The 27,589-nt window shown below is 45.5% G+C and overlaps 1 protein-coding gene across 1 annotated transcript in view; it reads right to left on the reverse strand.

The window, feature by feature from the left end:
• FBXW4 (F-box and WD repeat domain containing 4) overlaps positions 1–27,589 on the reverse strand; it is a 65,868-nt gene that overhangs the window by 35,271 nt on the left and 3,008 nt on the right. The window contains exons 2-5 of the mRNA XM_054163926.1: positions 18,131–18,226; positions 15,216–15,401; positions 13,957–14,089; positions 11,485–11,579 (exon numbers count right to left, since the gene is read on the reverse strand). Coding sequence (XP_054019901.1) covers positions 11,485–11,579; positions 13,957–14,089; positions 15,216–15,401; positions 18,131–18,226 — 510 coding nt within the window. The remainder of the gene's footprint in view (positions 1–11,484; positions 11,580–13,956; positions 14,090–15,215; positions 15,402–18,130; positions 18,227–27,589) is intronic.

The following is a 27,589-nucleotide window of genomic DNA, read 5'->3' on the forward strand; positions in this document are numbered from 1 at the left end:
CATGCAAGAATAAGGTTTTGAGATGATGAATTGTTTAGATTTTTACAGGGCTGGGGAATACATTCTCTCCTATCTATCACAGAGACAGTCTGGTCAGAAAGCACAAGGAACGTTGGCTTAGCTGAGGAGAAGATCTAAATAAAGCTATTCCCACCCCTCTTTAAATGGGTTATGCCTTGTTCTGACAGCCTATGTTCTGAAGCTCCTTCAGAAGAGCACAGGCTTGAACTGGGTAGTGTGAGCTTTGGAACAGTTTTTCGTGGTATCCATCAATTTGTGCTGTTGTGGATTCTGTTTGGCTGTGGGGAGGCCCGTAAATCTGCAGGGCAGATCCCATCTGGACAGAGTGACTGCCCAGAAGAGCTTTCAACCTGTAGCACACGAGACAGGTATCCAGATCAGCATGCTGGTGTCACACCACTTCCCATGGAAATTTCAAAAACCACTTTCACCAAAATATTCTTTTAGAAAATTAAAAAGCAAAAATCCAGCCCCCAGTCTACACCTGTTTCCTCCAATGAGGCCCCTTTGCAGCCCGCTCCAGAATAGCTCTGAAACAGAAGGTCTTCTCTACATGCTCACCCTGATCCCAAATCCATTCATTACTCGTGTTCAGCATCTCCCTTCACTTCAGTTCTTGTCCATTAGAAAGGAAATCTCTGATCTACACTCTCCAAACAGAAGTTGCACCACACATCTGTTGTCAATATCCTAGAAGTTGAAAGCACCCAAAGGACCTCTTTGGAAGCAACACGGATAAGTGGGTCCCAAATGAAATGGAGTGGGAACTGCTGGGTTCTTCCAGGCACACCCTGGAAGAAGTACTCTCTCAGAAAAGAAGAGAGGATTAGCTGGATACATTGCCCAAGTTGAGCATTGAGCAACCTGTTCCTGGACATTAAGATGAAGGTGGAAAAAACAGCAAGACTGGTTTTTGTTATTAACAGGCACGTTGCTAAAACTGCCCAAGATGGGCAGCTCCCTCCCAGTCATTTCCTGCTGCAGCCCCTCAATCTCATCAGCCAGGCCTATATACTCCATTACCAGCTATTTCCTCTCTCTGTTTGCCATGCCTCCAAAAGCCTTTGCAGAAAAGTCCTGATGATCCCCCCCACCCTGCCCCGCTCCGCAGACACAGCTCCCTCATAACTCCGCTTACTGCGACCACAAACAGGCAGCGGGTAGGAGGCACACAAAGATTTACTCTTCGCAGATAGCACCCTTGCCCTTTCCTCCCCCCCCCCAGACCCCCCTCTCTATCTGGTCCATGCGAACAAACCCCGAGTGGGAAAGAGCGTTCGGCAGAGGCCTGTGTCTGGGCCAGCCGCCTTTCATCCCCAAGATGCCTCTTCCCGTTGGAAAATACAAGCATTGTGTGAAAACATTTTAATATATTCATGCACATTCCTATAGCTCGCAGGAGCAAGCGGGTCCCAGCGGCCTCCCCTCCCTGCTGCCCAAATGATTTTCATAGGCAGCGCCGCACTGGGCATGCCACCTGTTTTCTCGGATGCCCGCGCGTATGTAAATTGTGGGAATGCGCGGGGCCAAGCGCCGTGGGCTCATTGTGCCGCCGAAAAGACTTTACTAATTACTTGCCCAAACTCCAGAGCAGTACGCTCGCTGCTCTTACAAAGCGGGAGAGCAGGGAAGGTGGGGGGTGATGGGAAGAGGAGGAGGGGGAGGGAAAAAAAAAAAGGAGAAGAGAGAGGGGGAAAGAAAAAAAAGGAGGAGAGAGAGGGGAAAAAAAAAAAAAGGAGAAGAGAGAGGGGAAAAAAAAAAAAAAAGGAGAAGAGAGAGGGAAAGGAAAAAAAAGGAGAAGAGAGGGGGAAAGGAAAAAAAAGGAGAAGAGAGGGGGAAAGGAAAAAAAAGGAGAAGAGAGGGGGAAAGGAAAAAAAAGGAGAAGAGAGGGGGAAAGGAAAAAAAAGGAGAAGAGAGGGGGAAAGGAAAAAAAAGGAGAAGAGAGGGGGAAAGGAAAAAAAAGGAGAAGAGAGGGGGAAAGAAAAAAAAGGAGAAGAGAGGGGGAAAGAAAAAAAAGGAGAAGAGAGGGGGAAATAAAAAAAAGGTGACGAGCGGGGTACAGAAAAAATGAGAAGCGCGGGGGAAAGAAAAAAAAGGAGAAGAGAGGGGGAAAGAAAAAAAGGAGAAGAGAGGGGGAAAGAAAAAATGAGAAGAGAGGGGGAAAGAAAAAAAGTAGGAGAGAGGGGGGAAAAAAAAAAGGAGAAGAGAGGGGGAAAGAAAAAAAAGGAGAAGAGAGGGGGAAAGAAAAAAAAGGAGAAGAGGGGGAAAGAAGAAAAAGGAGAAGAGAGGGGGAAAGAAGAAAAAGGAGAAGAGAGGGGGAAAGAAGAAAAAGGAGAAGAGAGGGGGAAAGAAAAAGGAGAAGAGAGGGGGAAAGAAGAAAAAGGAGAAGAGAGGGGGAAAGAAAAAGGAGAAGAGAGGGGGAAAGAAGAAAAAGGAGAAGAGAGGGGGAAAGAAAAAGGAGAAGAGAGGGGAAAGAAAAAGGAGAAGAGAAAAAAAAAGGAGAAGAGAAAAAAAAGGAGAAGAGAAAAAAAAAAGGAGAAGAGAAAAAAAAAAGGAGAAGAGAAAAAAAAAAGGAGAAGAGAAAAAAAAAAGGAGAAGAGAAAAAAAAAGGAGAAGAGAAAAAAAAAGGAGAAGAGAAAAACAAGGGGGGAAAAAAGGGAAAAAAAAAAAAGAAAAAAAAGAAGGCAAAAAAAGGAAAACAAAAAACGAAGAAGAAAATAAGAAGAAAAAAAAGAGAGGTGGGGAGAAGTAAAGGGAAAGAGAGGGAGACAGAGAGGGAACGCAAAGGATGCATTTCAAAGTTTCTCCAGCAATTTGATGGTGGGGAGCTGGGCCCAATGTGAAATCATAGAGGTCAAAGGTGGGTCTCCCTCCCTTGTGAGAAAGTGGTGAATCAGGACGGTTTATCAAACGATCATTTTCTTTTGAAACTGGGAGGCAGCGGCTGGGACAATTCTGCAGATGTGCTTGATGAGTTCGGGACAAAAATGGGCCGCCTCCTCCCCCCCCACCCCCCTTTAAGGTCTCCCATCAGGGGTTGCTTCTCCCTCCACTGCTTCCAGGACCCTCCCCTCCCTTCTTCAGTGGTCAGCTGAGACCCCCACCCACTGATCGCCTTTGTATTCCTGGCCTTTGGACACACTGACAGGGCCCTTTATGAGACCCCAATCAAGACCCCCATGTCACAGGTACCTAGTAGAGATACCAGACCCTTTTCAAATGAGGAACAACAAGGAAAATATGCTGGCCCATTGTCCCAGCATGGCACCAAGGGAGATGAAAGGGACAGGCTGCTCCCTCTCCACAGACCGCCTGCCAATCAACCCCAGTTATTAAGGTCACGATGTGGAAATTCTTTTGACCTACACCTAATCAAAGATGCACCAGGGCCTTTTGAGACAACAAGGGGGAAGGTGGGAGGGCAGGCATCCCCCCACCCTCCCCACCCATAAATACAGTGGAGCTTCTAAAGAGAATTTAGGAGGAGTTACCCCAGTTAGTGCCATGGCACACTTGCCCCAAGTACCATTGGGGCAGTGAATCTGGGCCCCATGCTGGCATTCAGCCTCAGGAGAGCTTTGGTTAAAAGCTTTCCTCATGGCAAACTTACACACTAAGCAATGCTGGAAGTGGCTCAGAAGTCACAATCAAGGACTCTGTGTGACAAGTCCAAGCATCCTCTTTCTCATTCACAACAGCTTTGGCTAGTATAGGCTGTGGGTTTCACCAGCACCATCCAACACTGTGCCCTGGAGAAGAAAAGCTCAGTGGGCATGAATCTATGAACCTCCACAAGCTGAAGCACCTGCAAGAGTGGATGGATGCCTGCAGGGCAGAGCAGACATTTTGAATTCCCCTTACATTACACGGGATGAAGATACCAAGAGGATGTTGATGGTGATAGTTCTTAGGAGTACACAAAAATCTCTCAGAGAGGTGTTAGTGCTCACCTGCAGTGACAAAGCAATCAGATGGGTGGTACAAAACACAGAGCATGGGCCAGAGAAGCACATCCCATCACACAGCTCCAGAGCCTTGGAATATGGACAAGATGATCCACCCCTGAAATGCTTTTCTGTATGCTCGCTCTCTGAAAGTCATCACCATACACTCAATCACAGAACAGTTAAGATGATCTGACAACAGTGACACAAGGACTGACAGACTGCAGTCTGTTGTAGTTCACATCAACAGGGAGGGGAAATACCCTAAACCCACCAAAAATCATCAAAACTCCTGAAACATAAACATTTATCGGCATATATAGGAGGCTTTATCAGCATATATAGGCCAGCTATCACTGGCACACACAAGACCAATCTTGAACAAGCAGAAACTTCAAGTGGTATCCTACCACTATACAGAGAATACTCTTCCCAATCCTACTGCCAGATTGCTGCTCACATCCTGTTGGCATCCTTCATATCCCATCTGGATCAAGCTCTTAGTAAAAGCCAAGGAAATACGGGGTAGTGGTGGAGTGAAGGTACGAACAGTGTTGACAGTCACAGCAACCAAGCTGTGGGTTTCATTCTGCTAAACACTTAGCTCCTGTGTTGGCTCATTTTTCTCTGCCTTTTACATACATTCAGCTCATGAAAGACACCGCTTCAGTGCTCTTCAAAGTTCTCCAACTCCTCTCAGAAGTGCAGCTTACCAGTGATGATCAGCTGAGTGGGAGATAGCAAGTGGAAGACTCCAAAAGAACTTTGGGACAGCCATGTGTTTACACAAATCCTACTATACTGCTTCCCCACTGCACGTCGGTGCCATGCCCTTGTTCCTTTGCTCTTACACAATTGTTGAAGCTTTTCCTTCTTGATGTTAACCAGCCAGTTCCTATACCAGAAATTATTTAGCTCCAGCACAGCATAGCCTGGTTTAGATTATTGTAAACCAGGATCCAAACAGACACTTCAAACCAGCTATCTCCTCTACCCTTACAGTAAGGTGCAATGCTCAGAGCAGACATGACTTCAGCACTGCAGCACAGAAAAGAGAGACCAGGGCAGTGTCCTCCACTATTGCCCTCCTTTCAAATGCCGATTTGACAGCAGACCAGGGTCCTGCTACCTCAGAGTGAATCAGCTTTAGAGGGGTTAGGCTGCTATCTTAGGACGCTACAGCTCCACTTACCACCTCAGGGCATGGGCTCACATCCTGAGCCTGGTTAGAGGCATCTGCACCTGGGGCTCTCACCATGCAAGAAAGGTCCATCCCTCTCTGTCCCTCTCTGCCCCTCCCACGCCCAAAAGCAGCCCTTTGAAACTCGGGGGAGGGAACAGACACCGCTCTAATTGTAGGAGTGAAACCTGGCATCCTCCTACCCATCTACCTTTGCACTCTGTTTCTGATTCTCTTTGAACCTCTAGTACTGCTTGTCAGGTCGCTGCCCTCCTGAGAGATCAGAAAAAAATAAAATGGCAGTGATTACTATTGTACACCAATTTGCAAGCTAAAAAGGAAGAAAAAGAGAGAACAGCCTCCGTGTGTCAAGCTGCTACACAAGCAGCCTGGAAAACAAACCCTTAATTTAAATGTTAATGAAAGTGCTGAAGAGACATCAGAGGCTTTCATTTCTCTACAAGAAGCAGAATCATCAGGTCTAGAATTTATGGCCCCTTTCACCTCCCCTCTCCCCTTCTCTGCTCCATCAGCCAAAGAAGTTAGGAAAGGGGGGAAAAAAAAAAAACCAACTAATTTTAACATTAACTCCACACTTCCACCCTGGGATGCAATTGCTAAATTATCTGTTGGCAGGACACTGATCAAAGGTGGAAAAACAAAGGCACGCTGCACAGTCAAGCAAAGGTAAACAGCAGCCAAGGTCTGGTGAAGTTGCCTTCTCCCTCCACAAATTTAAAAAGCAAAGAAGAAAATGATCACAAACTGGAAATAGAAACCTCAAACCATAAGGCTGCCAGCCCCCTCAACTGAATTTCTTCTGTCACATCAATTAAACAGACATGGATTATCCTGTGCAAACTAAACAGCACAAGAAAGATACTTCCCCCAAGCTTTCTGAGGCAGAATCTACCCTCAAGCAAGAGGAAGGATAAGAAAAAAACTTCAGGGGGAGAAAAATTAGAAAAGGAAAAAAACCAAAATTCAATATGCAACACAGCTCCACAAGATTAGAAACAGATGTCTCCGGGTTCCAACTTGGTTAGCTATTGCCTCCCAAAACCTGCTCACCTGCCCACAACCACTAGTGAGCCAATTCACACAGTCACAGAAAATATACACATTAGTGTATTGGCCAAAAGTGACAAAAAGGAACTATGTCACCAGTTGTGTGAGCTTTAGAGGGCACAGGAAAGAAAGCAAACAATGGGAAGCTGCAGTTTTGCAACTTGATTTGTATACACATTTGTTTCTAGAGGAGAAGGAAAAGCGACGTGTTCATGTGTTCAGCCATGTGAAGAAGGCCAAATAGAGTCATTATCACACAATTAAAGAAGGTAAAACAAATTCTTCTTCCTCCCAACATCAAGGGAACAATCAGGGCACATGGATAAGACACAGGTGTCATTCTAGCTCCAGAGGGGAGAAACTGATACTCATTTCCTGCTCTTCAGCTTTGGGGTGAAAGAGCACCAAGTCAGTTATGACTATTGCATATATCTAGAAATCCACATCCAGATCACTCTCTGAGGTCAGTAAGAGATGGTAGTTAACACCACCACTAACTCTGTAAGTCCGCCCTGGGATCGCACAGTTGAGCAGGTTCTTCCTGCCCCTGCTTAAGAAACAGATGCAGGTCAGAGACCCTCTCAATTATTCAAACCAACCAGGCTCTGTGGAGATCCCCAAGGACAGCAGAGCTATTGCTGCCTGCTCTTTTGCTGGCAATGCACAAACCAGAATAAAACCCAGTTATTTGTCCCAAGTCCTAGCAGACTGGGAGCGGTTAGCTCTGCAAGCACAGCAGGTCACAACAGAGCACTACTACAGCCAACAGCTCATCTTGATATGCAGTAGGGGATATCTGCTGATAGAAGTGGAGCAAGAAATGAGGGGTGGGGGGAGCATTATCAAATGCTTTAACTGCTGCACATTAGGGTTCCAATTGTACAGTTAAAACCACTGCAAAGTTGCTCTGGCTCAAGTGGGTTGTTTTGCTCTAATGTAATCTGAAGATGAGAATGTTTCACTTGCATATAAGTTTCCAGATAACCATTCATGAGAAACCCTCAAAATGAATCATTTTGACTGCTCCCAGGGGAAGAGAAGCCCAAGCAGTCAAGTTACCTGTCAGTAACCCTTCTCTTCCTTCCTTCCCCAACAAGTTTTGGGTATGTTTTACAATTTGTCTGAGGTTGTCCACAGGGGAAGAGGTCCCCCCAGCTATTACTTGCCCATAATATTCCATGGCAGAAGCTGTCAGGTTAACAGAGATTCAAACTAGCATATTAAAATAGAGGAGTCAGGTCTCAACTGCACTACTGCATAAACAGAAGAGATGGAGCAAGCCTGGCTTTTTTTAATTCAGCTGCTCACAGAAGTAATCATTTTCCTCTAAATTAGACATTCAATGCAAATAGCTAGTGTTTAGTACAAACTTCCCTCCTCTCTGGAATAAACCTGCATATTTATACACATCTCTGCTGCAACAGGGCACATTACAGGTGCCTGATATTGCATCAAAGCTTTCCTAGCTCTCTCTCTCTAGATGCACGCTGAAAGCAGTTTTTGTGCCTCCATCATCTCTTTGCTTGCTTTAAAACCTAACAAACTTCAAGCACACCATGGGAAGACCACCTCTCATAATAAAGATTTAAAAATCTTTATAGTACATGCCCAGTGGCCAGATCAAGTAGGAGAAGGCAGCCTAGATGTGAGTGGGTTTTTTTAATCCAACACCAAAGAGTTTCTGAATCCAAGATTAATAACGAATGTTAACATCGAGGTTCATTTTCCCTTTTCCCTCCAGTTTACAAGCTTCTCTGTTGTTTGGGGGGTGAAACACAAAATAGCAGAACACAGACAACAAATTTTCCCCTAAATAAATATTTTAGTAGAGCAACACGTATCATAGGTCTCTGCATCCATAAATGCCAGGCAGCTGGACCTCATTTTCTCTCTCAACCTACTCCTCAAGTTATACAGTGTACAGTGGTCACTTCTCTTCCCTGGCTGCTGCCACCTCATGGAATTACAAAGCATGAAGGTAGTGCCACCTTCCACTAGAAACCCCTGGGTTTGTCTCACTTTGCACATTTGAACTGGTTCACTGCACTCAGGCTTGCCTTGGTCCCTGAGCACACGAGTCACTGCAGTAAGCACCAGTAAATGAAACATCAACATCTGCACGATGTGGAGTTCAAAAGGCAAATGAACTTGGGAGGAAGGGGATTACAAGCAGCAAAGAAACATGGTTGAGGGTACACAGCCTCTGTAAGTGCAGTGTTTTACCAATCCATGGAGAAGTGCAGCTTTGGAGACCAATTAAAACGTTGCTGGAGCAAGCTGAGACACCCCATTTTAAGGATTCTCTTAGACTCCTATCTAGTCCCTGACATGACAGGCCATGTGGGGCCTACTGTTACAAATACATCAACTAGCACATCTAAGCAGAAGACCTGATGAAAAGCCAGAAGAAACAACTCCCTCTCCATCCCCACTATCCTGCAGGGTACTATTAAGTATCTCCAGAGCAATAAAGCTCCAGTAACAAGGGGATGTGAAGGCACTTTCAAGGCTGAAAAGGTTACACTGAGCACAGTTCTCTGCACAGTAAGAAAAGATCCAGTACTCTTGCTACTGGTTTTACCCTACTTAATTTCCCTTGCAGGGAGCATTCTGTCTGCAGATCCTCCAAATATCCAGCCTGACATGACTACATGAAGAGCAAGGAAGTCTCCTGCCCAGCTCAGTGCATCTGCAGGAGGATCTATGTAGGGACACAGGGAAACTGTGGACACACCAAAGTACAGTACCCAAGAAAGACACCTGAAGACAGGGGAGCTGCACTTTAAGAGCACAAGTCTCTGAAGTTTAACTGGGGTGTACAGGCACTGTCCATTAGAGAAGCAGTTCAGCAGAGCTGGACTACAGCAGAAAACTCAACTGTGGGTCAGGAGCACATGGGACTTTCTAAAGAAGCTTCACACAGAGGGAGGTTTCACTGAAAAGCAAAATGAAAAGTTTCAGACTTGCCCATTAACAGCTGAGGTTCAGTAAGCATACAACTCGGACTACTCTAGAGAGTCTTACTTCTGGAAGATCTCCATATCAGGAAACTGCAGCCTCTCCAAAGTGCTTTTGAATGGTTAGAACAGCCCTCCATGCTCCTACCCCACCAAATACAATTGCTTTGAGCTGTTGCCAAGCTCTATGTATCCATAGTAGAGACAGCCAGTGGGTCCCCAGCAATGATGGGCAAAAATACTTGGGTGGATGGAGCCCAATTCTACAGTAGTTCTACACCAGAACTATCCAGTCTTACGGAGGAGCACAAGCGAGATGGGAGAGTCAATAGGGCAAGTCAAATGTTTAGGAGGAAGTGGAGGTTATAGGCCACGTTCAGCCTCACTGAGGTTGTGTATCCAAGCTCTGGAAAGAAGGATGGGGATTGCAAGGGAGGAAAAGTTTCACACAAGTGCATAAGGAGCACAGGGAATACACATGGGTGAAATACGGGCTCCTGCAAGTAAAACAGAAACCACAGAGCTCCCCGAAACAGACCTTGCCAGAAACCAGATATTACCCTTTTTGATGCCCACCCTCATTAGACAGCAAGCAATAAAAACCTATTAGTGAAAAATTCATCTCCCCTGCCCCCTGCTCCTTGCCCTGGCCCTCCCCCACCGCATGCCCTCCTGCTCTGATCCTCTCCCTCTGCCAGGATAGCTGTGATTTGTTCTGAGCAGCGACAGGTTTATAGGTTAGCTGACACCTTCCCTCTGTGGAATTTTAATTAACTTCTCCCGTCGTCAATATGTTAAGGAGCAGGGTTCCCATTATAGGAGGTCAGCAGTGTGTTTCAGGCCCTGCTATATCAGCCGTCAAATTGAAGAATTAATGACGTGGCTAATTGGCTCTAATTTTCCACACACCCCCCCCCACCCCTCCCCAAAATATGGAGGGGTAAAGGGGGGCAGAGTACAGCAGGCCAGCGGGGGAGGCCGGTAGAGTCCACAGCCTCATACAAATAACGCGAGTGCGCAATTGAAGCCCACTTGGTGGTGGGGAAGCTCTTCTACTGCCTCCCATTTATCATCCTGCAGGGAAGAAAGGGGGGGTGGGAAGACTGTGGGTAAATATTGTGACAGAGAGTGTGCACAAGCGTGCATATCAGGGAGAAGAACGCTGTCCTGACAAGAGGCCATCTCAGTAGGTCATCACTTAGGAGTAGGAAGCAGCATGCCACTGAGCTCTAACCAGCCATGGTGCGAGAGCCAGAGCCTACCTGCTAAAAAAGGGGCCCTTGCAGCACAGAAGACAGCAAAGGGTTTCTATCTAACATCTTGCAGCAGCATTAAGGAACATGCCTTCTTCAAAAACCCTGTTTCAAACACTCTGAGCAATGGGATGGGGGAATGACAAAATCATAGCAGGCCTTGAGGGTCATTTCCCTGATAAAGCCATTAGCTCCATATGACTAAGTTTCTGCTGCCTGCATAACAAGCTCAGGAATCTAACGAAGACAGTAGTTGTGGGAAGTATTTTAGTTTTGCACAGGCCTAAAATTCACTAGTTGCAGACATCACATGGGCAGCAACGAGCAGCTCTTCCTTGAGGAAAAAAATCTCTTTTGCATGCAGCAGACCAGCAGTGAACCAAGAGGCAGACTGTTGCTAGCAAGCGTAAGATTTTAACAGCAAGAGTCTAAGTTTCTCAGATCTTCACTTCCTCAAGAACAAAAGCACATCAAAAAACCACCCCATAAGACTCTGCTGTAGATACTGCCCTTGCCTCTTATGTTGAAGTTGTAGTAACATTGTGTTCAGGGCTACAGGCAAGAAAGGCTGGAAAACCTCATCACTGAAATCAACTTACACCTTTCCCAGTTCAGCATGCTCAAAGAAAATCAAGCTCTAATCACTGCGTACAGATCCTAAGCAGCGACCTTTTTGCTTGGCATCTCTTCTGCCAGAGAATGAGAATACAAGTTGGCATCTTTTCAGCACAGAAAACCTCAAGAGGATCCAGCTCATCACTTACAATTAGCAAGCCAGAGAGTTCGCTCTGCAAATAAGAATGAACAGGTCCCACCTGAGACAGCAACAGGACCCTAGGGCTGTTTTTACAGCTTCTTTATGAGCAGATCACTGTTACAAGGAACAATGACCACATGGTCTTCCCTGAGCTCCTGCTGCAGGCTAGAGCACCTTACCAGCCTCCACCCAAATCAAATCCCTGAAGTGTCATGCTGGTGCCTCGGAGGGATCTGCAGACACAATCTATCCAAGCCCTTTACTTCTGTCTGTTGGAAATTGGGAAGAAAGTGATCTCCATTACCTTAATAATGGGCTGATAGCAATGGACCACACTCGATCCTCTGTCTGCACTGTATGTAGACACTGCCCAACTCTGTCGGCGGACAGGGACCAAACCTAAGGAGAGAGATGATTGTTACACCACATCACCCACAAGGTGCAGAAGGTAGGATGCACACTGCTATTGCTGTGCTGGAGGAGCTGCCCAGACTACCATGCTCACCTTTGCCAAGATCCTCTCCCTGAATTCCCATTATTTATTTTAAAAGAGAAGAAGCTTCAATCACTGGCAGGAAAAAAAATAGCACTTAAAAGTTACACAAAGATTCAGTTGATGAGGATGACCTTCCATCCCACTGGTAACAGAGAGAGGACCCCATCACCACATGATCTCCAGGGCAGCACCCACAGGAACCTGTCTTCTGTAGTTAAATAAACAAGAAACTGTATCTGTTCAAATCACTGCTGTTCTCTTGAGCACTGCAGGGAGATTTTCCTGACTTTTTTCCATTCAGATCTATAAAATTAATCATTTGCTATCCTGTAAAATGCTTTTTATAAACCCATTCCCTTTCAGCCAAATTTCTTAAGTGTACCCCAGGCTATTCTCAAATAGGCCCCTCCTTGCTCACTGACAACCTGAGAGAATCTCTTCCCTCTCTCACCAGTGCATAAATGCACCTCCCCTTTCACCAGCTCCCCACCTCCCCACTTTTGTTTCTGGGTCCTAATAAAGCCCACCAGATTCTTGTTGGGGCCTCTACTTGTGGCCTTCATTTTCTCCACCTTGACTTCATTCTTGGCCAACGGTATTTTAGCCCCTCAGTTCTCTGTAACCCACCCCCAACGTTTCACTTCAAGATTTCAAAGATGGGAGTGCCCTATTTGTTTGTTTGTTGATAATGCCCAAGATTGCAGGCTATTCTTGTCAGTGGGGAATTTAGCACCTAGTGTCAGCAGAAGCAGCAGAAAAGCTTAACTCTTTTAAGGCATCCCTATCTCCTACAGGTTAAAAATATTGCTCAGAGAACACTATCTGCTGCCTATCACACAAGAATGTACATTAGCAGCTCTTCAGGGCTTAGTCCTAATCAACACTCAGCAGAGCCCTCAATGGCTTAGACACTTAGAGCCCCTCTAAAAGGCTGGTAGGGATTCCCTTCCATCCTCCAAGAGTCTCATTCACGCAAACACGGCAGCCTACAAAAGAGATGATAAAAAATAAGAGGTGAACATCCCTAGAGCCTATACTGTGGGGAGCACTGGGTGGGTAAGATCTCACACTATCTCCAAGAAAAACAGCCTTAAATTCCCCTCTGGCGTTCAGGAATTTCTTCTCAAGGTCAGGGAGGTCTGTCCTCAGGCTGCCAAGGAAGCAGCAAGAAGGCACTCTCCCAGCAAAGAGGCTCCGCAGAACAGAGAGGAGTAGCCTTGCTAAAGTGTGAGACAAAGCAGCATCAAACCCTTGTCTCCCAGGAGGCAAGCAGCATCCCCAGCAGTGCCCTCTGCATCTGAACACTGCTCTACTGGGAGTGATTTTATGCAGGAGTACACCTATATAGAGGAATCAATGAGAACAGATAGCGCAATGTGTGTGGCTCAGCAGCTCATCAGATGTTTATCCATTACCACACACCTCCTATAAACCCTTGAAAGTGGCCCAACTTCTCCTCTTGAAAAACAGAAATGGCAGTTTCTCCTCTTATCTCCATTAACACTCTATAATATGCACTTGAGACCAAGAGCAGTGGTTGGGAAGATGCTACAGGTACTGCATCATGCTAACAGGACAATGGTTAAACACCTACACGGAGTTTCCTCAAGTACTAAAACAGGGCCAGTTACAGTTCAGGAGAACAACTTTTCTAAGTCCATTTAGGAATGCAGCACTGCCAACCAGATCCAGAGGGACTAAAGCATTTTCTAGCAAATAATTTAAAAACCAGCAAGGTCCTGCTTCAAGGACAGATAATCAAAAATTATGTGACAGGATTCAGCAATGCCAGATGGAAGAGAAAAATGGGAGCTAACAGGATTCATAATCAACAACCAAAACAAACAAAAAACCCACCATACCAAAACCCACAAACAACTAAACCAAACCAAACCACAACCCCACAGATTTGGAAAAGATCTGCTGTCCCTTAAAGGGATCATATAGACAAAAGAGAGCAAGCAAAGCAGCCCTGCATCCCAAAACAAGGACATGCTTGAGACACATCAAATTTGAAATTGGAATGGATCTTGACTACAGTGTTAGATCAGATGCTGCCTTCTGCACTTCCTGGTTTAATGCAGCAGCTGATGCCATAAGGTACTGCCTGGCACAGCAAGTTTCTTTTCAGAGACATGAGCCTACAGCAAGACAGCCAGTGCTCTTCCTGCACACATACAAGACAGGGCTCCTAACAGTTCTGCTGACACTTCAGCATTCAGGGTACAAGATGTCTGAGGTCACCTCTGCAGCAGCACCTGCTGGAACATCACCGCTCACCTTCGCTGTTCTATCCCGGGAGCCGCTGACAATGAGGCCACCTTGGAAATCCACACAGCTCACCTCCTGTTCATGTGCAGAGAACTTGACGCTATAGGAGCCATGAATCTTGTGAAGGACAATACTTCCATCTCTGAAAAACAAATCCCCAGACAGGGAGTCTCTATCAGGTGCAACTCCATTGGACATGGACCCTTCATTCATGCTTAGGAGTGCCGCAAAAAAAAAGGAGGACTGATCTCTCATGGGAGCTGAAATTCATGCAGCACTATTAACCCTCCACTCCTCACACACGCCCCATTCTCTTGCAACCTGACATCTGGCCAGTCAAAGCCTTCTCTGCTGGCTATCTTTGCACCCTTCACTTTAAGCTGCAGAAACTACCAGAGCATCCATTCCTCCTCCTACATCTTTGAGCTTGCCAGACTCCTGGCTGGGTGCTGAATGGCTGTGTAAGGGAACAAGTGAGTGATCATTCTCACCCATGCCCAAGCTTCAACTTTTCATTCATTTCAAAGCAGCCATAAAGGATATCGTGCTTTGAATTAGCTACAAAGGCACTTAGCCTTTTTTTCAGCCAATATGGTTACTGAAAATTTAAATGTATGCTTTCATTTTCACCTGAATTTTGGTCTACAGTCCACAGGGGAGAGTTTCAAGATATCCAGGGCAAGCAGCCATGCTTGCATCTCCTGATTCTATACTGAAGTGTTGTGTATATTAATAGCAGAAACTTTGTAAGTTGCTTTGTAAGTTCTGTCAGCTGCTGCAATTGCAAAAGGCCATTCAAACACTAAGTTAATTGGAGAAGTGTGTGGGGTGCTGGAATGCTTGGCAGTTTTCCTTCTCTCCACAATTATATCAGGACATACACTTGTCTCTAGAAAGCTTTGTGCACCACTGCAGTCCAAGTTAACCAGCAGTTCTGAATGTTAGAACAAAGTCTGGCTACCCTGACTCTAACAGTGAAAGAAATTAAAGCTGCAACATCAGTCAGGACTGCCTGATCAGTCAATCCTGATTCAACCATCCTGTGGACATCTACACAAGTTCAAAAGAGCAAAATACACTTTATAAGACCAACAGCATGAGATTCAGCTCCCCCACTGCTGTAACAGAAGCTTTTTTCAGCAGCTGAACACATCCAAGTATGAGGACACCATACAGCAAGATAGCTGCCTCTGCTCTGGGCTGGAGTTGCACAAAACCTTCCCAACTTCATTGCCACACTCCTTGCCTCTTTCATTCACCCAACTTACCCCCCTCCACTGACGATGTGGGAGTTGACAAGAACAAAGCGACACACATCCTCCTGGTGGCCAGAGAAGATAGCCTGAGGGTGACGCTGCAAACCTGCACCGTCTGGACAGAGCCGGTAGGCGTGGATGTTCTCTGCTTGAGACAGGTAGAGATACTCTCCATCCAGCTCCATCCAGGGCAGCAAACTGCAAACAGACAGCAGGTTGTGGGGGGGCACAGGAGTGTGAGAAGAAAGCAAGACAAAAAAACCCCTCAGATACATTACATATGTAAACATATCAACAAAAGCAAGCACCCACTGAAGAAAACCGTGACATTGGAGCTGCTGTGCTGGGCACATGCAAAAGCAAAGCTGAATACAGCAGCACAGCTAAGTGAAGCTTCTCCAGTAACACAAAGAGCAGATCACATTGCTGGCATTTTTCTGACCAAGAGCTGAGGAAATGCAAGCATGGACTATCTGAAAGAGAAGATGGCCAAAAGTCTAGTGAGTTTAGATAAGAAATACTTAAGCTTCCCTGATGCCTCTTCATGAGTCTTGTGCTTCTAAAGAAAATAGACTATCAGGGATGTGTGAGCTACACCCAGTACTTCCAACACAGCCTTCAATATGAAGTTCTTGGTGCGAAATCAGGGCTGATCTGCCATGTTATTTGCTGATGCTCATCTGAGACCACAAAGCTGACACCATTTCACATGCATTTGAGCAGGTCATATCAAATAACAAAGGTCTGTTTATTGACAGGAGCTGCATCCTCTGTACGTCGATAGGCAAGCAGCAGGGTAAGCCTGAAGCTACCCAAGAATTTTGTGCTTATCATGTAGAGGAGGCATTTTTCTACACTCACACCTCTTCTGCTGCTGAGCCAAAAAGCAACTGCAGAGCAACCTCTTGATTTCTGTTTCTCATCTTTCAGAAGAGCATTTTACACCCTTTCTACCCGTTGGTACCTATGGGACTGTGGCAATTCCTGCAAACATGTTCTAGGCCAACAGCAGTGGACAGCTAAAGGAGTGGTTCTGAGGTATTTTGAAGACTGAAGTTACAAGTAGAAACTATGCTTCACTTCATGGAAGACCAAGAAGAGAAGGAGACATTCAAGCAATGTCTGTGTGAAGTCTCTCCTGACAAGAAGTTTATTTAGTCTTGAAAGAAAAACCAAATACAGAAAACAGAAGAGGCTCCAATGCATACTTAGGCAGCAAAACCTGTTCTCAAAATGTTGCTTTTGTGCAGCCACCAGAGAATCAGCAAATATGCTTTCTGGATATGGCAAGGCCAGATACAAAGAGACATGAGCTTCTGTGCTATGTGTCATGGACACGTGGAATCATCTCTGCTCTGCAGTCACTGTCAAGTACATCGATACTCATGCAAACGCTGAGCAAAACCATAGAGCTGCTATTTTGTTTTCAAACTATTCAGGAACAAACTGTTTTGAAAGCATGGAGCTTCTCATAAAAACCTGTCTCCCTCTTTGTTTTTTTAATAGATCATTCATCCTCCAAGGTCATGATTTTCTGTGTCAGGAGAGCTACTACGCAGAGCCACATCTCGTAACAGCACAATGAGGAACTAGAAACAAGCAAGAGGACAAGACTGCTTATTAGATAGAAGGCTTCTCTGCTTGCCTGCATTCATCTCTGCTAACAGGCTTTTAGTCACACAGACAGCAGTTGAGCATAGGTTATAATGGTCATCTGGGACTTGGTCATATGCATGGAAAAAAGAAGAGGCATCTTTGGAGCAGTAGCTTTGGTTTTAGGAGGGTTTTGATTTCCCTTTCCTTCCTCCACTCCTACGCAGTGCTCTAAAACCAAGTGCATATCCAGCTTACCTAGACCACAGCCAGTTTCTGTGGCTCTCTTCCTGCTACAGTTTAGCTTTTTACCTTTTTCTATGGCTTTTTCATAAGGAGAAGTAACAAATTTAAAGCGGGACAAATGAAAAATTAGAGGATGACATTTGGATGGTGGCCTCATTAAATCAGTCCTTGCCTTTTCACCTGGGAAGCTGGTTTAGTAATGATCTCTAACATCCATAGAGCCTGTCTTCACAGATGGTTGCAAGCACTTCAAAGGCAGGTATACAACCTGCACCAAAAATCACCCTGCTCATTACAGCTGTTCCCAGGACTTTAGACAAGCAGTGGCACATTATCCACCACTTCAATCTACACAGCACAAAAAGGTATGAAAGCTCAGTAGCAGGCCCCTGTTTTTCAGCAGCTAACAAACCATAGTCTTTCTCATTTTTCCATCAGATAATGTGAAGACTGAAAATTCAGATGTGCTGTTCAGACAAGAGACCTACCTTGTGGTTTGCTTTGAAAACTGAGCACACCTTTGCAAGCAGGAATTTAACAACTGTCTCCTCTCATCAATGTTAAATATATATAAATTTTTTAATGAAAGAGAGAAGCATAAGGTAGAAGAATGGCAACTACTATTTTAGGTTTGTACATCCAAATCAGGGTCCAGCATAAGGCATGGGAGACAAACCAAACATTTTGAGGGCGCACAAGTCCACATCTGGGATCGAGGTATGGTCATTGTGAGAGCAAGGTAGAAAACTGGTCACAGTATACAGCAATATATAGGAATGTAACAGTTTGAGTCTGTAGTGAAGATTGCTAAATTTTATGAGAACTGCACAGATCAGAACAATGACAAATTCAAGCTCTTACTAAGAATCGAAGTCTTGACTCTCAGGGTGAACCCCTAGGGCAAGTCTGCAACTCCAGTTACCCCACATCCAACTAGCCAGCAACACTCAAAACAGGCCAGTGACATCACTTGTCAGACCCTACGCATTGCAAAGAGCAGGCAACATCCTGTTTCATGGCACAGATGCAAACCCAAGGCCACATGGCAGCTGACACAGAACAGAGAAGAGGAGAAAGAAGTCACTTGCTCGCATTTCCATTTCAGGACGGTCTCTCTCCGGCAGCGTCCGTGCCTCCAGTTCTGAGATACTTTCACCCTTTCCTTCACTGGAATGCCAGACAACCTGCAGACAGAGAAAGAGACATGGGATTAGAAACAGGACAACAAATACAGTCAGGTTGGTCACAGGTATGCTCTTACTCTAGTTCCACAAACGATGAACTGGCAAACATTGATGGTGCCTGAGCCACGCTAGAGCAAGCATGTTTGTGAGAGTTGACAAGAAAGGAACACTGAGCAGGGTGGGTGCTTACCAGCAAAGAAAGACATCCTTGATGATCACTGGTGTACAAGCCTTATCAAGACCTGATCTAGTATGCTGAATGCAACAAAGGTTCAGACCAAATGTAATCAAAACAAGATCATACAGAATGAAGCTACCAGATCAACTGAGAAACAAGACAGCATTCTTCTAACAGAGGCTAAAGCAAGCCAGTTAAGATAAAGGCAATGCCATACAAGAATAGATGGAGGAATCACTAGTCAGGAAAACACTAAAACTAGAAGCCAGGAGAGTGTATCTAGTCAGAACACTATTACAGAAACTGCTCCAGACCTTCACCTGCCTAACAATCACATAACCAGATACAATAATTAGATCTCAAGATATGCTCAAACTAGAAGCAAAATCAATTCATCTGCATAACCCCCCAATGCACACATGTCCCAAGACAGACTATCTTTTGCAGCTGCTCACCAAAGGATAAAGAATTCCACCACATGCTGGAAAATCTTCTACTTACAGTCAAAGTTACTGAAAGAGACCTACAGTTCATAAGCACTACTGGGATACAAATCAAAATTACCAGGACGAGCTGAGACAAACCAAGATCAACACAAGTCGAGAGGTGACAAAAGGTAGGTACCACAGAGACCTGGGACCAGGGTCTCTTCAGAGTCTACATTAACATACCCAGCTCAAGCAGCTGTTCAACATCTGCTTTGCTTTCATGGTCCAGGGTTGAATAAAGAGGTGGGGTAAAGGTAGCTTTAGTTCCCATCTTTCTCATATTCAATATCCTTGGTGGGGCTGCTTAGGTAGAAAAGACCAGAGAAGTACAAAAAAGGAGAAACTCTTGAACTCATCCTTTGTAACTAACAGTTGTGAACCACTTACTAGATTACAAGAGTTTGCCCCCCTTTACCAGATTTCTCAACAGCCAGTCTTACCAGATGCACAGAATGAAGGGAAGATCCTTGAGAGGTGGGCACTGGTGCCTGATCAGAACCAATTCCCTCCTCCCATCCCTGCTGTGCCCCTAACCCACTACCCAGCAGTGGGGTTTTCGGGTGCTCTATAATTTTTAAAACAAAGACCAGCTCCCTGTAAATAAACATCTCCTGTGGTTGTTAATGGATGTAGGAATCTCTAACCTGGCCCTGGGGCCTGGCCAGATTTTCATTTTCCCAGGCTTCCTTCCATAGCCTCAGGCTCCTTTTTTTTTTTCTGCTCACCCTTCCCTCCCCTTTCCTATGCTTTCCGGCACTTAGTCACCATTATAATTTGCCTACATTCCCGGGCATGTGACCCACTTTAAACAAAAACAGAAACCACACACAGAAAAGCTTCTTGTCCCCTCCAAAGCTTTGCAGCTCTACCTTTATGATCAGCAGAGACACACCAAATAAAACTGATTTTTAGGAAGCTAGGAGCTCTTTATTTCTCCCAGCCACTTGGGGTAGAAGCAAATCACAAAAAAGGACATTCAAAACCCTCCTATTGAGCCAGCCCAGGCTGCAAGAGGAGGAATTCTCTTTCTTCAAGGGAGCACTTGCAGGAACTCGTGGGGCCAGAGAGCGTCTGAGATGTGGAATGCACAGCACTGAAAAGTCAGGTCAGGTCCAGCAGCCTCCTCATTGCTTATTACTCTCCCAGACAGAGTCCAGGCTCTCCGCCTACATCCAATTCCATTCATTACTCCAGAACACATCTCCCCTCCACGCTCAGCCCTCACTTAACTTCTCCCCATGTACAGATTTTAAGTCACCGGCTCGCGCGGTGATGGAAAACGCACTCACGCCACAACCCCCTCCCAGTGCATCCTGCCCCAGCCAGACATCCTGAGCTCGACACACAAACCCTGCTAAACCTAGATGTAATTTCCAAGGCTCTGAAAAAGGTGAATCCAAGGTCAGAAAAGCAGCCTCTGTCTTACACCGTTGGTCACTTTTACAGTTCATAGTATCATAGAATCAGTCAGGCTTGGAAGGGACCACAAGGATCATCTAGTTCCAACCCCCCTGCCATAGGCAGGGACACCCCACACTAGATCAGGCTGGCCAGAGCCTCATCCAGCTTGGTCTTAAACACCTTCAGGGACGAGGCCCCAACCACCTCCCCGGACAACCCATTCCAGGGCTTCACCACTCTCATGGTGAAGAACTTCCTCCTCACATCCAGCCTGAATCTCCCCACCTCCAGCTTCATTCCATTCCCCCTAGTCCTATCACTACCTGATATCCTGAGAAGTCCCTCCCCAGCCTTCTTGTAGGCCCCCTTCAGATACTGGAAGGCTACAATTAGGTCACCTCTGAGCCTTCTCTTCTCCAGACTGATTTGGGGGGACAGGCCTTGTTCCTCCTGCCCTTGAAAGAATGTCAGAAGAGTCACACATTAGCTTGGCTCAGATTAGCACTTCAGAGCTGTAGCTACTCCTGTACAGAAGGTTGGGTGGGAAAGATCATATGGGGTAAGTCTGGTGGGGGTTGGTTTGTTCCATTGTTAGTAGATACATAATTCAACCAGCCTGCTTCTTCCATACAGCAATTCTGGATCCACCTAATATAAACACGTGTTGAAACATCCACCTTTTATTTCTCAGACATTTTGTCTATTCAAAACAGAGGCAAGAAAGAGGATATGTGGAGGCCATGAGAAAGGGGATGTACACCTTGGACTGATACATCCTGAACTGGTGTCCCTCAGGGCTCAGTACTGGGACCATTTCTGTTTAACATTTTTATCAACAAACTTGATGAGGAGATAAAGTGCACCCTCAGAAAGTTTGCAGAGGACACAAAGTTGGGTAGAGGTTTTGATCTGCTTGAGGGTAGGGAGGCTCTGCAGAGGGACTTAGACTGAGATCAGTTGTATGAGCTTTAACAAGGCCAAGTGCCAGGTCCTGCAGATGGACCACAACAACTCCAAGCAACACTAGAGGCTGGGGGAAGAGTGGATGGAAAGCTGCCAGGTGGAAAGGGACCTAGGCGGTACTGATCAACAAGCAGCTAAATATGAGCCAGCAGTGTGCCCAGATGGCCAAGAGGGCCAACAGCATCCTGGCCTGTATTAGAAATCATGTGGCAAGCAGAACCAGGGAGGTGAATGTCCCTCTGTGCTCTGCATTGATGAGGTCACACCTCAAGTATTGTATTCAGTCTTTGGGCACCTCACTACAAGATATTGAAGTGCAGGAGTGGGTCCAGAGAAGAGTTACTAAGCTGGTGAAGGGCCTAGAGAACAGGTCTTATGAGGAGTGGCTGGGGGAACTGGGACTGTTTAATCTGAGGAAACAGAGGCTGACAGGAGACCTTATCACTCTCTACAACTACCTGAAGGAAGGTTGTCATGAGGTGGGTGTTGGTCTCCTCTCCCAAGTAACCAGTGATGGAACAAGAGGCAATGGCCTCAAGCTGCACCAGGGAAGGTTTAGGCTGGACAGTAGGAAAATTGTCACTGAAAGTCCAAGCAATTGGAGTGAATATCCAAAGACTGGGGAGACTAAACCAACATAGAACAGAACAGAACTAACCAGGTTGGAAAAGACCTTTGAGATCATCAAGTCCAACCCATCATCCAACACCATCTAATCCATGGCACCGAGCACCCCATCCAGATTCTTCCTAAACACTTCCAGTGATGGTGACCACCTCCCTGGGCTGGATGTTAGGAAGAAATTCTTCACAGAAAGAGTGATTGCCCATTGGAATGTGCTGCCCAGGGAGGTGGTGGAGTCACCATCATTGGAGGTGTTTAGGAGGAGACTGGATGGGGTGCTTGGTGCCATGGTTTAGTTGATTAGGTGGTGTTGGATGATAGGTTGGATGTGGTGATCTCGAAGGTCTCTTCCAACCTAGTTTATTCTATTCTATTTTCACCAGGACCTACACAGCCCTGCATCAGAAAGCAACTGCAGTATACAGCCCAACATCCTAGAAGGATGATGGAAATACAGGATGAAGGAACCAGTGAACATTAAACTGTGAAAAGAGTAAAATTCAAGCAAAATGTTCATCCCAGAGTCCATCCTTTTACCACCTCTGCTAGGGCACCACAAGTATCACCAGCTGATCAATTACAATCCAGAATATGCAAGGCTAACTTTGTTATTAGCAAACTGATTCCAAAAAGCACTCTATCAGGATCACAAACCATACAGTCAATACATGACCTGGGCCAATGCATGTTTCCAATTGCATGCACTCTTAATGGGAGCAGAGTCTTTGCTACACTAGGAAAGAAGTTGAATATGTCTTACAGCCTGAGAAAGAGTTGCAAAATAAAAACCATCCCAAGCAACCTATTATAAAGGGGTTTTCATTTCCCCCTTCCTAACACCCCACCCTATGAAAAAAGAAAAGGTAAATCATTTTGCTCAAATTATGGATTTCCTCTCTTTCTTGGCAAGAGTTACCAAAAGAAATGTAATATTCCTTCTGGAACCCAGTTCTCAGCTGCTGAAGTAAGAGACTGGGACTATCCCCCAGCAGCACTACCGACCCAGGTGACCTCAGCCACCATGGCCTGAGCCCCAAAAGAAAGCAATGGAAGAATCGCTCAGCCAGAGACTAAGCACTTCTCCTCCTACAGCTTTTGCCTTCAAGGATCCCCTCCCCAGCCTAAGTCCTTTGCCACCAGAAATGGTTCTTTCTGCAAGAGATTCTGTGCCTTATGGCATCCCAGGGTGATTTCTACTGCTCATCTACAGTTTCAGCATGTGCCAAAACAGTGGTGCCTGCAACAACATAGACTGTGTTACGGATTACACCAACATGTCATACTGTGTATTTTCCCAGCTGCAAGGGGCATCCTAACCCACCAAAGTCTTTCACATTTTGCTACACTTCCAAGTGCTGAAGAGTTCATCTGGTAATGCAAGTCTCAGAGACCTGCTGAGACCAAATCTCTTCCGTGGACAAAATCTGCTCTCTGCATAAAAGCTGTCACCAGCCTGCCTCAGGTCTGACTGGAAGGGTCACACAGAGGAACAAATAGGTCACAGTGGCTAAGCCCCACTTTCAACCTTGGCCCTGCGGCAGGGATGGCTAACACAGGGACCAACTGCACTTATTTGTGTAATTAGGGCACACCTGTTGAGTGGCAGGGTCTCCATGCAGTTAACAAGTCATGGGCCACCAACAGACAGCAGAGAGGGAAAAGCTATTTATGTCAGGAGCTCCTGCTGCTGTCCTCAACAACTCAGCCAGTTTTCAAGATGTCTCTTCTAGGGCAAAAATTCCACCTGAATTCCTTTAGCATATGACCCTTTTTTAGCCTATTGCCAGGTTCAGTCTGTCCTCTGCACTTCCCCCGCTTCCCACTTGACATGGGTTCACATAACTGAGCTGGAAGAGAGCTCTGCAGACGGTTCTCTCACTGTTCTTTGCCTCCTTTGGCGTCTCTGTCTTACCTCAGTTAGACATTACTGGGCTGGGCAGGTTCACTGCCCCAGCTCATAGCACTTAGGAATGACCCACCTGCATGAAGAAGCCAGAGACTCTAACAAGAGCCAAAGCTGCAGGCAGATTTCTGTACATGCAAAGACACACACTTTCACAGATTTGCTTAAAAAAAAGAAGACCACCACACTAGCACCAAGGCTGAGACAGACCACTCTGCCATCAGACGCTCTCTCCCTTACAAGGTATTGCAGTGGAACCACGGCTAGAAACTCCAGGCAAGGTTTGACCTCTCTCAGAGTCTTATGCAGGCTTTTTAAAGATGAAATCTGGGCTGTTTCAAAAAATGCACACCCCTGGGAAGATCTGAGAAAACTTACTGCTGCTCAAGAGTTGTCAGGTACATTCTGGTCTGAAAGAGTAGACTGCCAGGGTAGTCCTTGGGTAAAGTGAAATAAGCCATAGCTAGATCACTTTTGCAGGTGATAGGGATAATAGCAACAAGCACAGCATACATTTTTTAAGCTCTCAGCTAGATAAGGTGGTGGTTCTACTTTGAACTCATGAAGATTTGAAGGGAAGAGTAGGGAGGCCTGAAAGAACCCTTACAAACAATTTCCCAAAACAAGTAAGTTTTGATGTTGTGGAGCTGTCATGGCAGATCTCTTCTGCCAAAAACTAACACCTCAGGACAGCATAAGAATGAATAGAACAGGATTTTCTAAACCCCACTGACTTCACCAGCACAAAGCTATAGCCGTGTATCCTCTTCCAGGCTTTCGCCGTTATTGCAATATCCTCCTCAGGGCACCTCACTCTGCATCATCTGCAGCAGTTCATGGCCTATTTAATTCCTGACTTAAAGTAATGAAACTTTAGGAAAACAAGCTTTAAAAGATGAAGGAAACTGAAGCAGCTTTACAGGCATTCACACTCCCTCCCCCTCCAGTACTGAAGGGAGAGGTCTCATATGATTGCTGCAGTTTGCATTTACATTTGACTTGCACAGATTGGCCATTTCCTGCTCCTGCAGGTGTATATATTTTTCCAAGATCTGGAGAAAACAGAGCTTTTATGAACTCACAGAACTGCTTACACAAGCTCTTAAATTATACTCAAAGATGAGAAATTCATCCATTAGTGGATCTGTTTCTCTGATCTGGAGAATGCACCACAATCCTAGCGGGCAACGCAGAATAGAAGACAGAGAGAGAAAAAACAGTGGAACATCTCTGTATGTTGAGACTAGCTATTAATATATTACAGAGAGCACACTGTTGGGCTATTTAGGTTGCAACTTTTAACTTGCCCTCTAAAATTCCTTTGTAACAAAAAGGAAATAAGTTTAGCCCAGCTGCAACTTTATTCCTTTCTTCCATGCTTAAAATAAAGAACCACCTTGCAACAAGCCCTTTGCTTCTCTGATTTCTCCAGTCCAAGGTGGTCCAGCAGGCAGGCATTATTGGATGAAGACTTAAAGCACCCTCTGCTATTCCTGGCTCTGACACTGACCTGCTGACAGAGGGCAGCTTGTTTGACATCTCTCTGCCTCCACTTCCCCTCCCAACTCTTGTTTACCCTGGCTATTTAGGCAGCAAGCTCGTCAGGGCAGAGGCTGCTCTTGCTGGGCCTGTACAACAGCTGGCAAAACAGATACAGGCTACCAGACAACTGTAATATCACTATGATCACCCAAACCCCCAAAGGCTTTGTGCTACTGCTCAGCTACAGTTTGGCTGCAGAACATGTTCTCAAGACTTTTCTGTGACATGCTGCCATGCACTTTTGGGATGAAATGCTCCATTCACCCTGTGTCTCAAAGACAGGGCTCAGCTCTGGCTTCAGCTGCTCCTATGATTGAGTGCAGCAAAAATCTCCAGCATAGGGACTATCTGATAATGCCTCATTGCAGTACAGACCTACACATAAAATTAACATGACTACACAGAAAAAATGGCAGCCTGACACAGGGAGACTTGTAGGACAGGTGCAAAGAACCACATCCATGTACAATCACTCTATACTTCAAAAATAGTGATGCAATATTAAAGCATTTACTTGGTGATGATTCAAAGAAGAAACAGCACACTTCTAACACTAAGAATGTGCTTTAAGAATCCAAGCTGGACCTGCAGTCCAGTAGTTCATACTCCTGCAGAGTAGTTCATACTGATGCAAAAGTAGTGATCCCCACTCCCAAGGAGTGCACAGAAACATTGCTCCAAACAAGATTCTTCTTTCCTCTTCTGCAAGAGCACAAATGAATCAATACCTTAACTATTTAACTTGACTTGTGCCTGCAGATTCTCAATTAACTGAATCTAACCAGAAAGGCCCAATAGAAGAGCTTGTCAATGCTGTGAATGTGCCTTTCAGCATAACAGCTAGCATCTAGGACTAAGTCCACATACTCCCTTGATAGCATTAGTACACCCATTTAACGCTGTTCAGTCCTAAGTATGTGTCCTTAGATAATCATCGCTGGTAATTTGCAGAGGATGAGAAATATAGATCATTAAAAAAATTAATTCGAGTTGTTTCAGGTACACAACAATTTCTCTTTTCCAAGCTGCTAACAGCTAGGGGTTTGTAATCAGCTTCTCACCACTTTTTTTTTTCCCCCTTCCATTATTTTGGCATAAAACTTTATAAGCTGGCTGGCTGTGCAAACAGTCATTTCACACAACAGCTGAAGCCTGCTCCCTCTGATCTTCTTGTTACAATTATCTGAAGATATACCTATCAGAAACAACATTTTAAAGAAATGGTGTTCATTTCTCATGTTAATTATCCATTAAAAAAAAAAAAATGGGGGGGCTGAGGGGATAAGTTCCACAGCTATCACACACCCTGGGCTCAGATTTTCTCTCATTCACATAGCGTTAGCAGATGGCTTATCAAAACCCCCATTTAACCACAAAACTTATCAAACCCCACTGAAATGGGGTTTGTTTGAAAGGGTAAATATTCCCTAGGCTAGCCTTTAACTTATGACAGCCTCCCAGGGACCGTCAGTTTTAAGATCTAATGCGAGAACCACTCTGGGTATTTCGTTAAGTACATTTACCACAAACGGTTCCAGCCTTTGCTTTCTCCCTTGCAGAGAGCGCTGCACAAAAAAGCCTCTTAGAGGCAAACACCAGCGCTCACTTCATGCAGAACAAGCAACACAAGCTTCAGCTCTCAAGCGAGTCAAAACCAAGCTTGACAAATTCAAGATGATTTACTCTGTATCACTAAGAAAAGCACAGTTATCAAGAAGGTCCATCTGTCCACCATCTTCATCACCATTCTGTTTACTCAGTGATATTTCAGCTTAAATACCCACTCAGCTTGCATTTAACCTTCAGTGAGCAACCTACCAAGTTCCTGCTTAGAATTTTCTGCATACCCAGACGTTACCTCAACCACACCCCCCCCCTCCAAGTTGTACCCATTAGTCAAATAGAACAGAACAGAATAAACCAGGTTGGAAGAGACCTTCAAGATCATCACCTCCAACCTATAGAATAGAACAGAATAGAACAGAACAGGTTGGAAAAGACCTCCGAGATCATCGAGTCCAACCTATCACCCAACACTATCTAATCAACTAAATCATGGCAACAAGCACCCCATCCAGTCTCTTCCTAAGCACCTCCAGTGATGGTGACTCCACCACCTCCAATGGCCAATCACTCTTTCTGTGAAGAACGTCTTCCTAACATCCAGCCTAAACCTCCCCTGGTGCAGCTTGAGACTGTGTCCTCTTGTTCTGGTGCTGGTTGCCTGGGAGAAGAGACCAACCCCCACCTGGCTACAATCTGCC

Source organism: Dryobates pubescens, chromosome 8 (genome assembly GCF_014839835.1).
Source record: "Dryobates pubescens isolate bDryPub1 chromosome 8, bDryPub1.pri, whole genome shotgun sequence".
Taxonomy (NCBI): Eukaryota; Metazoa; Chordata; class Aves; order Piciformes; family Picidae; genus Dryobates; species Dryobates pubescens.